At 46.1% G+C, this 18166-nt stretch overlaps 1 protein-coding gene across 3 annotated transcripts in view; it reads right to left on the reverse strand.

The window, feature by feature from the left end:
- RCC1L (RCC1 like) overlaps positions 1 to 16436 on the reverse strand; it is an 86668-nt gene extending 70232 nt beyond the window's left edge. Inside the window, exon 1 of one of the 3 annotated variants that reach the window (XM_077296453.1) lies at positions 16301 to 16436. In XM_077296453.1, coding sequence (XP_077152568.1) covers positions 16301 to 16303 — 3 coding nt within the window. In that variant the 5' untranslated portion in view covers positions 16304 to 16436. Of the gene's footprint in view, positions 1 to 834; positions 1059 to 16300 lie in introns of those variants that run through there. The other 2 variants (XM_077296454.1, XM_077296455.1) reach the window with 2 other exon arrangements.
- Positions 16437 to 18166: the final 1730 nt, after the last annotated feature.

The raw sequence follows: 18166 nt of genomic DNA on the forward strand, positions 1-18166 counted from the left end.
CCGGAATGGCGCCAGCACCAGAGGGGCTGATCATTTTTATACAAGGGGCTACAGGAATTGAGAAGCGGTTGTCCGAGTAGTGAATAACCCCTTTAATGTTGTATGTTGGTTGATAATTGTACGATGGTGTCTCCACGCACGTTCTAAAATGCTTTTCTCTCTTTATAATAAAAATAATAAAGCTTTATGCTTCTAAACTATTTACAGTATGTGTAAACTTTGTTTATGGCTTTAATTAACAGCGGTATCTAAGAGGTTAAACAGATGCAATCAGATCTAGCTCTCGTAGCTGCTTGTTAGAGGCAGGTGACATCCGCACTGTAGGAGACCGCAGCTTCTGAGCCTGCCCCTTACATGCAGCGCGCACATCTACCAGAACATATAACGCAAACAGTCAGCCAAAACTATTCAAATAATAGCTGTATGTCTATCGAATGCACCGATACATAGATGGAAATATATATATATATATATATATCTACTATATAATTGTCTAAGGGCACTTCCGTCTTTCTGTCGCGGTTATTCGTTCGCTGATTGGTCTCGGCAGCTGCCTGTCATGGCTGCCGCGACCAATCAGCGACGCGCACAGTCTGGAAAAAAATGGCCGCTCCTTACTCCCCGCACTCACTGCCCGGCGCCCGCATACACCCCTCCGCTCACACAGGGTTAATGGCAGCGGTAACGGACCGAGTTATGCCGCGGGTAACACACTCCGTTACCGCCGCTATTAACCCTGTGTGACCAAGATTAACTATTGACGCAGCCTATGCAGCGTCAACAGTAAAAGGATCTAATGTTTAAAAAAAAACTAAAAAATCATTATATACTAACCTTCCGCTGCCTTTCCCGCTCCTCGCCACCCTCCGGTAACCGCTCTGTGCAAGCGGCAGATTCCGGTACCACTTAGCGCATGGCAGAAGGACCTGCCATAACGTCACGGTCATGTGACCGCGGCGTCATCACAGGCCCTGTGCGCCTGCGCGAACAGGACCTGCCATGACGTCACGGTCATGTGACCGCGGCGTCAGCACACACAGGGACCGCAAGCTGCAGGCGACAGAACTACAAGTATGTGTGAGTATGTTAGAACTACAAGGGGACTTCGGATCGGAAGGTGAGTATGTTTATTTTTTTATTTTTTAACCTGTCACTTACGTCACTGGGCAATATACTTCGTCACTGGGCAATATACTAAGTGGCTCTGTGCTGTATACTACGTCGCTGGGCAATATACTACGTCGCTGGGCACTATACTACGTCACTGGGCAATATACTACGTCGCTGGCAATATACTACGTGGCTGGGCAATATACTACGTCGCTGGGCAATATACTACGTGGCTGGGCAATATACTACGTGGCTGGGCAATATACTACGTCGCTGGCAATATACTACGTGGCTGGGCAATATACTACGTGACTGTGCAATATACTACGTGGCTGGGCAATATACTACGTCACTGGGCAATATACTACGTCGCTGGGCAATATACTACGTCGCTGGGCAATATACTACGTGGCTGGGCAATATACTACGTCGCTGGGCAATATACTACGTCACTGGGCAATATACTACATAGCTGGGCAATATACTACGTGGCTGGCCAATATACTACGTGGCTGGGCAATATACTACGTCGCTGGGCAATATACTACGTCGCTGGGCAATATACTACGTGGCTGGCCAATATACTACGTGGCTGGGCAATATACTACGTCGCTGGGCAATATACTACGTCGCTGGGCAATATACTACGTCGCTGGGCAATATACTACATGGCTGGGCAATATACTACGTGGCTGGGCAATATACTACGTCACTGGGCAATATACTACGTGGCTGGGCAATATACTACGTCACTGGGCAATATATTACATCACTGGGCAATATACTACATGGCTGGGCAATATACTACGTAACTGGGCAATATACTACGTCACTGGGCAATATACTACGTGGCTGGGCTATATACTACGTGGCTCTGGACAATATACTACGTCACTGGGCAATATATTACGTCACTGGGCAATATACTACATGGCTCTGGACAATATACTACGTCACTGGGCAATATACTACGTCACTGGGCAATATACTACGTCGCTGGGCAATATACTACGTCGCTGGGCAATATACTACATGGCTGGGCAATATACTACGTAACTGGGCAATATACTACGTGGCTCTGGACAATATACTACGTCACTGGGCAATATATTACGTCGCTGGGCAATATACTACGTCGCTGGGCAATATACTACGTCGCTGGGCAATATACTACATGGCTGGGCAATATACTACATCGCTGTGCTGTATACTACGTCGCTGGGCAATATACTACGTCGCTGGGCAATATACTACATGGCTGGGCAATATACTACGTGGCTGGGCAATATACTACGTGGCTCTGGACAATATACTACGTCACTGGGCAATATATTACATCACTGGGCAATATACTACGTGGCTGGGCAATATACTACGTCACTGGGCAATATACTACGTCACTGGGCAATATACTACGTGGCTGGGCTATATACTACGTGGCTCTGGACAATATACTACGTCACTGGGCAATATATTACGTCACTGGGCAATATACTACATGGCTCTGGACAATATACTACGTCACTGGGCAATATATTACGTCACTGGGCAATATACTACGTCGCTGGGCAATATACTACGTCGCTGGGCAATATACTACATGGCTGGGCAATATACTACGTAACTGGGCAATATACTACGTGGCTCTGGACAATATACTACGTCACTGGGCAATATATTACGTCACTGGGCAATATACTACGTCACTGGGCAATATACTACGTCGCTGGGCAATATACTACATCGCTGGGCAATATACTACATGGCTGGGCAATATACTACGTCGCTGGGCAATATACTACGTCGCTGGGCAATATACTACATGGCTGGGCAATATACTACGTGGCTGGGCAATATACTACGTCGCTGGGCAATATACTACGTCGCTGGGCAATATACTACGTCGCTGGGCAATATACTACGTCGCTGGGCAATACACCACGTCGCTGGGCAATACACTACGTCGCTGGGCAATATACTACGTGGCTGGGCAATATACTACGTCGCTGGGCAATATACTACGTCGCTGGGCAATATACTACGTCGCTGGGCAATATACTGCGTGGCTGGGCAATATACTGCGTGGCTGGGCAATATACTACGTCGCTGGGCAATATACTACGTCGCTGGGCAATATACTACGTGGCTGGGCAATATACTACGTCGCTGGGCAATATACTACGTGGCTGGGCAATATACTACGTCGCTGGGCAATATACTACGTCGCTGGCAATATACTACGTGGCTGGGCAATATACTACGTGACTGTGCAATATACTACGTGGCTGGGCAATATACTACGTCACTGGGCAATATACTACATAGCTGGGCAATATACTACGTGGCTGGGCAATATACTACGTCGCTGGGCAATATACTACGTGGCTGGGCAATATACTACGTCGCTGGGCAATATACTACGTCGCTGGGCAATATACTACGTCGCTGGGCAATATACTACATGGCTGGGCAATATACTACGTGGCTGGGCAATATACTACGTCACTGGGCAATATACTACGTGGCTGGGCAATATACTACGTCACTGGGCAATATATTACGTCACTGGGCAATATACTACATGGCTGGGCAATATACTACGTAACTGGGCAATATACTACGTCACTGGGCAATATACTACGTGGCTGGGCTATATACTACGTGGCTCTGGACAATATACTACGTCACTGGGCAATATATTACGTCACTGGGCAATATACTACATGGCTCTGGACAATATACTACGTCACTGGGCAATATATTACGTCACTGGGCAATATACTACGTCACTGGGCAATATACTACGTCACTGGGCAATATACTACGTCGCTGGGCAATATACTACGTCGCTGGGCAATATACTACATGGCTGGGCAATATACTACGTAACTGGGCAATATACTACGTGGCTCTGGACAATATACTACGTCACTGGGCAATATATTACGTCACTGGGCAATATACTACGTCGCTGGGCAATATACTACGTCGCTGGGCAATATACTACATGGCTGGGCAATATACTACATCGCTGTGCTGTATACTACGTCGCTGGGCAATATACGTCGCTGGGCAATATACTACATGGCTGGGCAATATACTACGTGGCTGGGCAATATACTACGTCACTGGGCAATATACTACATGGCTGGGCAATATACTACGTAACTGGGCAATATACTACTTGGCTGGGCAATATACTACGTAACTGGGCAATATACTACGTGGCTGGGCAATATACTACGTCACTGGGCAATATACTACGTGGCTGGGCTATATACTACGTGGCTCTGGACAATATACTACGTCACTGGGCAATATATTACGTCACTGGGCAATATACTACATGGCTCTGAACAATATACTACGTCACTGGGCAATATATTACGTCACTGGGCAATATACTACGTCACTGGGCAATATACTACGTCGCTGGGCAATATACTACGTCGCTGGGCAATATACTACATGGCTGGGCAATATACTACGTAACTGGGCAATATACTACGTGGCTCTGGACAATATACTACGTCACTGGGCAATATATTACGTCACTGGGCAATATACTACGTCGCTGGGCAATATACTACGTCGCTGGGCAATATACTACATGGCTGGGCAATATACTACATCGCTGTGCTGTATACTACGTCGCTGGGCAATATACTACGTCGCTGGGCAATATACTACATGGCTGGGCAATATACTACGTGGCTGGGCAATATACTACGTCACTGGGCAATATACTACGTCACTGGGCAATATACTACGTCGCTGGGCAATATACTACGTCGCTGGGCAATATACTACATGGCTGGGCAATATACTACGTGGCTGGGCAATATACTACGTGGCTGGGCAATATACTACGTCACTGGGCAATATACTACGTCACTGGGCAATATACTATGTCGCTGGGCAATATACTACATGGCTGGGCAATATACTACGTAACTGGGCAATATACTACGTGGCTGGGCAATATACTACGTCACTGGGCAATATACTACGTCACTGGGCAATATACTACGTGGCTGGGCTATATACTACGTGGCTCTGGACAATATACTACGTCACTGGGCAATATATTACGTCACTGGGCAATATACTACATGGCTCTGAACAATATACTACGTCACTGGGCAATATATTACGTCACTGGGCAATATACTACGTCACTGGGCAATATACTACGTCGCTGGGCAATATACTACGTCGCTGGGCAATATACTACATGGCTGGGCAATATACTACGTAACTGGGCAATATACTACGTGGCTCTGGACAATATACTACGTCACTGGGCAATATATTACGTCACTGGGCAATATACTACGTCGCTGGGCAATATACTACGTCGCTGGGCAATATACTACATGGCTGGGCAATATACTACATCGCTGTGCTGTATACTACGTCGCTGGGCAATATACTACGTCGCTGGGCAATATACTACATGGCTGGGCAATATACTACGTGGCTGGGCAATATACTACGTCACTGGGCAATATACTACGTCACTGGGCAATATACTACGTCGCTGGGCAATATACTACGTCGCTGGGCAATATACTACATGGCTGGGCAATATACTACGTGGCTGGGCAATATACTACGTGGCTGGGCAATATACTACGTCACTGGGCAATATACTACGTCACTGGGCAATATACTATGTCGCTGGGCAATATACTACATGGCTGGGCAATATACTACGTAACTGGGCAATATACTACGTGGCTGGGCAATATACTACGTCACTGGGCAATATACTACGTGTCATGATCTCTGCAGGCAGAGATCATAGCAAGCCTATAGAGGGACAAGCTCTCGGAAGATGGAACTATACTGACCATGAACTAAGCCTGCCGCGCAACTAGAAATAGCCAGGTAGCATTTCCTATTTAACGCTAGATGCCCAGCTCTGGCCTAAGACCTAAATAGCTAGCAGAGGGAAATATAAGACCTGGCTCACCTCTAGAGAAATATTCCAAAGAAGACAGTAGCCCCCCACATATAATGACGGTGAGTTCAGATGAAACAACAAACGCAGCAGGAAAATAGTCTTAGCAAATTTGAGGTCCGCTTACTAGATAGCAGAAGACAGATAGTATACTTTCATGGTCAGCAAAAAAACACTAACAAAACACCATCCAGAGATTACCTTAAACTCTGGCATTAACTCATAACGCCAGAGTAGCAATCCCTGATCAACGAGAGCTTTCCAGACACAGTAACAAAACTTCAGCTGTGAACTGGAACAAATAGGCAAAACAAAACATGGACAAAAGTCCAACTTATCTAGTAGTAGTCTAGAAGCAGGAACAAGCACTGAGAGGCATCAGATAACATTGTTGACCGGCAAGAAACCACCAGAGAAATGAGCTTAAATAGCGACACCCACTACTGATGGAATCAGGTGAAACAGGAAAGAGGATGACAAGTCCAATTCCACAAGCGGCCACCGGGGGAGCCCAGAATCCAAATTCACAACAGTACCCCCCCCTCAAGGAGGGGGCACCGAACCCTCACCAGATCCACCAGGGCGACCAGGATGAGCCCTATGGAAGGCACGAACAAGATCAGAAGCATGAACATCAGATGCATTGACCCAAGAATTATCCTCCTGGCCGTAACCCTTCCAGTTGACCAGATACTGGAGTTTCCGTCTGGAAACACGAGAGTCCAAAATTTTCTCCACAACGTACTCCAACTCACCCTCAACCAACACCGGAGCAGGAGGCTCAACTGAAGGTACAACAGGTACCTCATACCTGCGCAATAACGACCGATGAAAAACGTTATGAATGGAAAAGGACGCAGGGAGGTCCAAACGGAAAGAAACAGGATTAAGAATCTCCAATATTCTATAAGGGCCGATGAACCGAGGTTTAAACTTAGGAGAAGAGACCCTCATAGGGACAAAACGAGAAGACAACCACACTAAATCTCCAACACAAAGCCGAGAACCAACACGACGATGACGGTTGGCAAAACGCTGAGTCTTCTCCTGGGACAACTTCAAATTGTCCATAACCTGCCCCCAAATGTGATGCAATCTCTCTACCACCGCATCCACTCCAGGACAATCCGAGGATTCCACCTGACCGGAGGAAAATCGAGGGTGAAACCCCGAATTACAGAAAAACGGGGACACCAAGGTGGAAGAACTGGCCCGATTATTGAGGGCGAACTCTGCCAATGGCAAAAAAGCAACCCAATCATCCTGGTCAGCAGAGACAAAACACCTCAGATATGTCTCAAGGGTCTGATTAGTCCGCTCGGTCTGGCCATTAGTCTGAGGGTGAAAAGCAGACGAAAAAGACAAATCTATGCCCATCCTAGCACAGAATGCCCGCCAAAATCTAGACACAAATTGGGTACCTCTGTCAGAAACAATATTCTCAGGAATACCGTGCAATCGGACAACATTCTGAAAAAACAGAGGAACCAACTCAGAAGAAGAAGGCAACTTGGGCAGAGGAACCAAATGGACCATTTTAGAGAAACGGTCACAGACCACCCAGATGACAGACATCTTCTGGGAAACAGGCAGATCTGAAATAAAATCCATCGAGATGTGTGTCCAAGGCCTCTTAGGAATAGGCAAGGGCAACAGCAGTCCGCTAGCCCGAGAACTACAAGACTTGGCCCGAGCACAAACGTCACATGACTGCACAAAGACTCGCACATCTCGTGACAGAGAAGGCCACCAGAAGGATCTTGCCACCAAATCCCTGGTACCAAAAATTCCGGGATGACCTGCCAATGCAGAAGAATGTACCTCAGAGATGACTCTGCTGGTCCAATCATCCGGAACAAACAGTCTATCAGGCGGACAACGATCCGGTCTATCCGCCTGAAACTCTTGCAAGGACCGCCGCAGATCAGGAGAAACGGCCGACAAAATTACTCCCTCCCTAAGGATACCTGTGGGTTCAGAATTACCAGGAGAGTCCGGGTCAAAACTCCTAGAAAGAGCATCTGCCTTAACATTCTTAGAACCCGGTAGGTATGACACCACAAAATTAAAGCGAGAAAAAAATAAAGACCAGCGCGCCTGTCTAGGATTCAGGCGTCTGGCAGTCTCAAGATAAATCAAATTTTTGTGGTCAGTCAATACCACCACCTGATGTCTAGCCCCCTCGAGCCAATGGCGCCACTCCTCAAACGCCCACTTCATGGCCAAAAGCTCCCGATTCCCAACATCATAATTCCGCTCTGCGGGCGAAAATTTGCGAGAAAAGAAGGCACAAGGCCTAATGACGGAGCAGTCGGAACCTTTCTGCGACAACACTGCCCCAGCTCCGATCTCCGAAGCGTCAACCTCAACCTGAAAAGGCAGATTCACATCAGGCTGACGCAACACAGGGGCAGAGGCAAAACGGCGCTTAAGCTCCTGAAAGGCCTCTACAGCATGAGGGGACCAATTAGCAACATCAGCGCCTTGTCTGGTCAAATCAGTCAGTGGTTTAACGACATCCGAAAAACCAGCAATAAATCGGCGGTAAAAGTTGGCAAAGCCCAAAAATCTCTGAAGACCCTTAAGAGAGGAGGGCTGAGTCCAGTCACAAATAGCTTGCACCTTGACGGGATCCATCTCAATGGAAGAGGGAGAAAAAATATACCCCAAAAAGGAAATTTTCTGGACCCCAAAAACGCACTTAGACCCCTTCACACATAAAGAATTAGACCGCAGAACCTGAAAAACTCTCCTGACCTGCTGGACATGAGAGTCCCAGTCATCAGAAAAAATCAGAATATCATCCAGATATATTATCATAAATTTATCCAGAAAATCGCGGAAAATATCATGCATAAAAGACTGGAAAACTGAAGGGGCATTAGAAAGACCAAAAGGCATGACCAAATACTCAAAGTGGCCCTCGGGCGTATTAAATGCGGTCTTCCACTCATCCCCCTGCCTGATCCGCACCAAATTATACGCCCCACGAAGATCAATTTTAGAGAACCACTTAGCACCCTCTATACGAGCAAACAAATCAGTAAGCAATGGCAATGGGTATTGATACTTAACAGTGATCTTATTCAGAAGCCGATAATCAATACATGGTCTCAAAGAGCCGTCTTTTTTTGAGACAAAGAAAAACCCAGCTCCCAAGGGAGAAGAAGATGGACGAATATGTCCCTTTTCCAAAGACTCCTTTATATATTCCCGCATAGCAGCATGTTCCGGCACAGACAAATTAAACAAACGACCCTTTGGATATTTACAACCCGGTATCAAATCTATGGCACAATCGCACTCACGGTGCGGAGGTAACGACCCAAGCTTGGGTTCGTCAAAGACGTCTTGATAATCAGAGAGGAACTCAGGGACTTCAGAGGGAATGGACGACGAAATAGAAACCAAAGGTACGTCCCCATGAATACCCTTACATCCCCAGCTCAACACAGACATTGCTCTCCAGTCCAAGACTGGGTTGTGAGACTGCAACCATGGCAATCCCAGTACCAAATCGTCATGTAAATTATACAGCACCAGGAAACGAATAATCTCCTGGTGATCCGGATTGATACGCATGGTTACTTGTGTCCAGTATTGTGGTTTATTATTAGCCAATGGGGTGGAGTCAATCCCCTTCAGAGGAATAAGAGTCTCCAAAGGCTCTAAATCAAAACCACAACGATTGGCAAAGGACCAATCCATAAGACTCAGAGCGGCGCCAGAGTCAACATAGGCGTCCGTGGCAATGGATGACAAAGAGCAAATCAGGGTTACAGACAAAATAAACTTAGACTGAATGGTGCTAATGGAAACAGACTTATCAAGCTTCTTTGTACGCCTAGAGCATGCTGATATAACATGAGTAGAATCCCCACAATAGAAACACAATCCATTCTTCCGTCTAAAATTCTGTCGCTCGCTCCTGGACAGAATTCTATCACACTGCATACTTTCTGGCGTCTTTTCCATAGACACCGCCAGATGGTGCACCGGTTTGCGCTCCCGCAGACGCCTATCAATCTGAATAGCCATTGTCATGGACTCATTCAGACCTGCAGGCAAAGGGAACCCCACCATAACATCCTTAACGGCATCAGAGAGACCTTCTCTGAAAGTTGCCGCCAAGGCGCACTCATTCCACTGAGTAAGCACAGACCATTTACGGAATTTTTGGCAGAAAACTTCAGCTTCGTCTTGCCCCTGAGATAGTGCCATCAAAGTTTTTTCTGCCTGAAGTTCCAAATGAGGTTCCTCATAAAGCAAGCCCAAGGCCAGAAAAAACGCATCCACATCGCGTAACGCAGGATCCCCTGCTGGCAATGAGAAGGCCCAATCTTGAGGGTCACCCCTGAGCAAGGAAATCACAATCCTAACCTGCTGAGCAGGGTCTCCAGCTGAACGAGACTTCAGGGACAAATAAAGCTTACAATTATTTCGGAAATTCTGGAAGCTAGCTCTATTCCCTGTGAAAAACTCCGGCAAAGGAATTCTCGGCTCAGATACCGGAGCATGTACCACAAAATCTTGTAAATTTTGTACTTTCGTGATGAGATTATTCAAACCCGCAGTTACACTCTGGAGATCCATTATTGTCAGGTGCACACAGAGCATACAGAGATTAGGAGGAGAGAGAGAGAAAAGACTGCAGCAAGGCAGACTGGAGGAAAAAAAAAAAAAAAAAAAAAAAAAATTTCAGCAGACTTCTTATAACTCTCCTTTCTCAACCTGGGTCTTTAACACTTTAAGGGCCGGTCAAACTGTCATGATCTCTGCAGGCAGAGATCATAGCAAGCCTATAGAGGGACAAGCTCTCGGAAGATGGAACTATACTGACCATGAACTAAGCCTGCCGCGCAACTAGAAATAGCCAGGTAGCATTTCCTATTTAACGCTAGATGCCCAGCTCTGGCCTAAGACCTAAATAGCTAGCAGAGGGAAATATAAGACCTGGCTCACCTCTAGAGAAATATTCCAAAGAAGACAGTAGCCCCCCACATATAATGACGGTGAGTTCAGATGAAACAACAAACGCAGCAGGAAAATAGTCTTAGCAAATTTGAGGTCCGCTTACTAGATAGCAGAAGACAGATAGTATACTTTCATGGTCAGCAAAAAAACACTAACAAAACACCATCCAGAGATTACCTTAAACTCTGGCATTAACTCATAACGCCAGAGTAGCAATCCCTGATCAACGAGAGCTTTCCAGACACAGTAACAAAACTTCAGCTGTGAACTGGAACAAATAGGCAAAACAAAACATGGACAAAAGTCCAACTTATCTAGTAGTAGTCTAGAAGCAGGAACAAGCACTGAGAGGCATCAGATAACATTGTTGACCGGCAAGAAACCACCAGAGAAATGAGCTTAAATAGCGACACCCACTACTGATGGAATCAGGTGAAACAGGAAAGAGGATGACAAGTCCAATTCCACAAGCGGCCACCGGGGGAGCCCAGAATCCAAATTCACAACAACTACGTCACTGGGCAATATACTACGTGGCTGGGCTATATACTACGTGGCTCTGGACAATATACTACGTCACTGGGCAATATATTACGTCACTGGGCAATATACTACATGGCTCTGGACAATATACTACGTCACTGGGCAATATATTACGTCACTGGGCAATATACTACGTCGCTGGGCAATATACTACGTCGCTGGGCAATATACTACATGGCTGGGCAATATACTACGTGGCTCTGGACAATATACTACGTCACTGGGCAATATATTACGTCACTGGGCAATATACTACGTCACTGGGCAATATACTACGTCGCTGGGCAATATACTACATCGCTGGGCAATATACTACATGGCTGGGCAATATACTACGTCGCTGGGCAATATACTACGTCGCTGGGCAATATACTACATGGCTGGGCAATATACTACGTGGCTGGGCAATATACTACGTCGCTGGGCAATATACTACGTCGCTGGGCAATATACTACGTCGCTGGGCAATATACTACGTCGCTGGGCAATACACCACGTCGCTGGGCAATACACTACGTCGCTGGGCAATATACTACGTGGCTGGGCAATATACTACGTGGCTGGGCAATATACTACGTCGCTGGGCAATATACTACGTCGCTGGGCAATATACTACGTCGCTGGGCAATATACTGCGTGGCTGGGCAATATACTGCGTGGCTGGGCAATATACTACGTCGCTGGGCAATATACTACGTCGCTGGGCAATATACTACATGGCTGGGCAATATACTACGTCGCTGGGCAATATACTACGTCGCTGGGCAATATACTGCGTGGCTGGGCAATATACTACGTCGCTGGGCAATATACTACGTCGCTGGGCAATATACTACGTCGCTGGGCAATATACTACATGGCTGGGCAATATACTACGTGGCTGGGCAATATACTACGTGGCTGGGCAATATACTACGTCACTGGGCAATATACTACGTCGCTGGGCAATATACTACGTGGCTGGGCAATATACTACATGGCTGGGCAATATACTACGTGGCTGGGCAATATACTACGTCACTGGGCAATATACTACGTCGCTGGGCAATATACTACATGGCTGGGCAATATACTACGTAACTGGGCAATATACTACGTGGCTGGGCAATATACTACGTCACTGGGCAATATACTACGTCACTGGGCAATATACTACGTGGCTGGGCAATATACTACGTCACTGGGCAATATACTACGTCACTGGGCAATATATTACGTCACTGGGCAATATACTACATGGCTGGGCAATATACTACGTAACTGGGCAATATACTACGTGGCTGGGCAATATACTACGTCACTGGGCAATATACTACGTCACTGGGCAATATACTACGTGGCTGGGCAATATACTACATCGCTGTGCTGTATACTACGTCGCTGGGCAATATACTACGTCGCTGGGCAATATACTACATGGCTGGGCAATATACTACGTGGCTGGGCAATATACTACGTCACTGGGCAATATACTACATGGCTGGGCAATATACTACGTAACTGGGCAATATACTACGTGGCTGGGCAATATACTACGTCACTGGGCAATATACTATGTCACTGGGCAATATACTACGTGGCTGGGCTATATACTACGTGGCTCTGGACAATATACTACGTCACTGGGCAATATATTACGTCACTGGGCAATATACTACATGGCTCTGGACAATATACTTTGTCACTGGGCAATATACTACGTCACTGGGCAATATACTACGTCGCTGGGCAATATACTACGTCGCTGGGCAATATACTACATGGCTGGTCAATATACTACGTAACTGGGCAATATACTACGTGGCTCTGGACAATATACTACGTCACTGGGCAATATATTACGTCACTGGGCAATATACTACGTCGCTGGGCAATATACTACGTCGCTGGGCAATATACTACGTCACTGGGCAATATACTACGTCACTGGGCAATATGCTACGTGGCTGGGCAATATACTACGTCACTGGGCAATATACTACGTCACTGGGCAATATACTACGTGGCTCTGGACAATATACTACGTCACTGGGCAATGTATTACGTCACTGGGCAATATACTACGTAACTGGGCAATATACTACGTGGCTCTGGACAATATACTACGTCACTGGGCAATATATTACGTCACTGGGCAATATACTACGTCACTGGGCAATATACTACGTCACTGGGCAATATACTACGTGGCTCTGGACAATATACTACGTCACTGGGCAATATATTACGTCACCGGGCAATATACTACGTAACTGGGCAATATACTACGTGGCTCTGGACAATATACTACGTCACTGGGCAATATACTACGTCACTGGGCAATATACTACGTCACTGGGCAATATACTACGTAACTGGGCAATATACTACGTGGCTCTGGACAATATACTACGTCACTGGGCAATATATTACGTCACTGGGCAATATACTACGTGGCTCTGGACAATATACTACGTAACTGGGCAATATACTACGTCACTGGGCAATATATTACGTCACTGGGCAATATACTACGTAACTGGGCAATATACTACGTGGCTCTGGACAATATACTACGTAACTGGGCAATATACTACGTCACTGGGCAATATATTACGTCACTGGGCAATATACTACGTCACTGGGCAATATACTACGTGGCTCTGGACAATATACTACGTCACTGGGCAATATATTACGTCACTGGGCAATATACTACGTGGCTCTGGACAATATACTACGTAACTGGGCAATATACTACGTCACTGGGCAATATATTACGTCACTGGGCAATATACTACGTGGCTCTGGACAATATACTACGTAACTGGGCAATATACTACGTCACTGGGCAATATATTACGTCACTGGGCAATATACTACGTCACTGGGCAATATACAACGTGGCTCTGGACAATATACTACGTCACTGGGCAATATATTATGTCACTGGGCAATATACTACGTAACTGGGCAATATACTACGTGGCTCTGGACAATATACTACGTAACTGGGCAATATACTACGTCACTGGGCAATATACTACATAACTGGGCAATATACTACGTGGCTCTGGACAATATACTACGTCACTGGGCAATATACTACGTCGCTGGGCAATATACTACATGGCTCTGGACAATATACTATGTCACTGGGCAATATACTACGTGGCTGGGCAAATATACTATGTCACTCAGCAATATACTACGTCGCTAGGCAATATACTAAGTGGCTGGGCAATATACTACGTCGCTGGGCAATATACTACGTGGCTGGGCAATATACTACGTGGCTGGGCAATATACTACATGGCTGGGCAATATACTACATGGCTGGGCAATATACTACATGGCTGGGCAATATACTACGTGGCTGGGCAATATACTACGTGGCTGGCCAATATACTACGTGGCTGGGCAATATACTACGTGGCTGGGCAATATACTACGTGGCTGGGCAATATACTACGTGACTGGGCAATATACTACATGGCTGGCCAATATACTACGTGGCTGGCCAATATACTACGTGGCTGGCCAATATACTACGTGGCTGGCCAATATACTACGTGGCTCTGGACAATATACTACGTCACTGGGCAATATACTACGTAACTGGGCAATATACTACGTGGCTCTGGACAATATACTACGTAACTGGGCAATATACTACGTGGCTCTGGACAATATACTACGTCACTGGGCAATATACTACGTAACTGGGCAATATACTACGTCGCTAGGCAATATACTAAGTGGCTAGGCAATATACTAAGTGGCTAGGCAATATACTACGTGGCTGGGCAATATACTACGTGGCTGGCCAATATACTACGTGGCTGGCCAATATACTACGTGGCTGGGCAATATACTACGTGGCTGGGCAATATACTACGTGGCTGGGCAATATACTACGTGGCTGGGCAATATACTACGTGACTGGCCAATATACTACGTGGCTGGCCAATATACTACGTGGCTGGGCAATATACTACGTGACTGGCCAATATACTACGTGACTGGCCAATATACTACGTGGCTGGCCAATATACTACGTGGCTGGCCAATATACTACGTGGCTGGGCAATATACTACGTGACTGGGCAATATACTATGTGGCTGGGCAATATACTATGTGGCTGGGCAATATACTATGTGGCTGGCCAATATACTACGTGAGCATACATATACTAGAATACCCGATGCGTTAGAATCGGGCCACCATCTAGTATATATATATATAAATAGCAGCAGAGCTCATAGTCTGATTACATGCAGGCATGGAGAAGTTTGTACACCCCTGGTCAAGCGTCCTGTTATTGTGAACAGTTGCGCAGGCTGAAGACGCAATGATCTGTAACAGCCCTGTGTGTCTCGCTGCATTTGACCTCATATTAATAAAGATTTGGATTGATCTCTATGTTATCTACCAGCACATGTATGGCGGATGTCTGCCCCTGGTGCTATATACACTGGGGACATGGCTGGTCAGCCCCTCCTGGCAGACATTAGCACCGATCTATCATAGATCCTATAGATCCCACCACACCACTAGCACTGTGGATTCAGCTAGATTGCCACTATCAGGAAGATTTAACCGTGACTATCCTGGCCAGTGTAAGAAACCTCTGAGGCTCGTCATTAGGGACCTGCGCCAGTGTCATAGACTAGAGCCGTGTTCACACTTGTGCCTTGCGCTTCTCCCTTGCGCTTCTCCCTGTCACTCACCATTAGGTGCCGCTAGCTGTACTGCCACATGCCGTCACTCACTGCACACCAGACGCCGGCAGGGGCGCCGCCATATTGCTGACCTCTCCGAGAAAACTACAAATCCCGGCAGGCACCAGGCGCACGTCAGGAGGCGTGGCAACTAGGGGGGGACTGCTTCTCCGGACAAGAGTTGATTGGCTGCAGTGTACGGACCCGTCGGACCGTACCATTTCATAGTGGAGGGGGACATGTCGTTATTTGCAGGACTAAAACAAACATTTGGTGCTATTTCTGCTGCTGGAGGTCATTGAAATGTAAACGCTATGGGAAAGATTTATCAGGGCAACAAAGAATGGTGCCCATAGCAACCGGTCCAGTTACTGATTTAATTTCTCAGAGGGGTGCTGAAAAAGAACAAGAGGACCGTGGTTGCTACGGCTAACGAAGTAGTTCTTCAGACTGTAATGTAGGTGCACAGTGCCTGGGCACAGCCATTTAATTGTGTGGGGCTGTAATACGGCGCACATAGAAGTGTATGGGACCGTGGCTGAGTCTCGCTTTTCTGCTGCAAAGCTAGAAATGGCGCAATATTAGCCTGCAGGGAATTAGAGCAATTCTGTGTTCATTACGTGTAATAATGAGCAGTCATCATCATGATTCTCCTGGCCATTACACTTCCGGCGTACATGGAGATGTCATCTACTAAGCATCCACTAGGTGTCACTGGTAGTCGCTCTAGTTATATGAAGATGTCATCTACTAAGCATCCACTAGGTGTCACTGGTAGTCCCTCTAGTTACATGAAGATGTCATCTACTAAGCATCCACTAGGTGTCACTGGTAGTCCCTCTAGTTACATGAAGATGTCATCTACTAAGCATCCACTAGGTGTCACTGGTAGTCCCTCTAGTTACATGAAGATGTCATCTACTAAGCATCCACTAGGTGTCACTGGTAGTCGCTCTAGTGACACTTTGCAGCTTTAGACTCTGTTCACACATGCAATTCCATTTCTGATTTCCATTAGGCTAGGTGCAGCTGACGGGCCTCGGGAGCTATGTGCCCAATAGTGATCAATGGCCGAATGAATGCTGAGGCATTTGTCCACCATAGGGACTCATTGTAAAGGAATGTACACTGTATAATATACATTTATTTGCAGACAGCTGCTCTTTCCTGTGCAGCAAAACAAACGGTATGCAGATGCATATCTGACAGACTGAGAATGAATGAACGAACTTTTGGCCTCTAGTGAATGTTGACCTATGGCTATGTTTCAGTATAGGAATTTTATTTTATATTGCGCCAACATATTTCGCAGCACTTTATAGTTAAGCATTGACGTAAAAAGCAGTAAATAAATGCTACACAGAATTCTACATATGCAATGTAAGAACGACTTACAGCACATATGTTTAGTCTTTTGAGTTTCTTTTAGCCACTTCAGGTTTCCAAAGACGCAAAGCTGTTAAAAGAAGTAACCTAATTTATTTAATACAATTTAAATAAAAAGGAGGCCAAAAGATGTCAGAAAAGACAACTGAAAAGAACCCATGCAGATGACTACATCACTAAAATGATCCATCAGTACATAAATACAGAACCAGAACTACCATCAGTACATGACTACATCACCAGAACCACCATCAGTGCATTAATACAACGCTGCTATCTTTCAATAATGAAACCTCCACTCTACTCTTCTCTCTATAATGAGCCATTCATGCTGCCCCACTCTCAAAACTGAGCCCTCCAGTGTATAGTGATAGCCACCTATTACCACTAGTAGGCTCCATAACCCCCAGTCAATAGAACTAGCCCCCTTACCGCCTAACCCCAGTCTATAGAAATAACCCGCCTAATCCCAAGTCTATAGAAGTAGTC

Source organism: Ranitomeya variabilis, chromosome 3 (genome assembly GCF_051348905.1).
Source record: "Ranitomeya variabilis isolate aRanVar5 chromosome 3, aRanVar5.hap1, whole genome shotgun sequence".
Lineage (NCBI taxonomy): Eukaryota > Metazoa > Chordata > Amphibia > Anura > Dendrobatidae > Ranitomeya > Ranitomeya variabilis.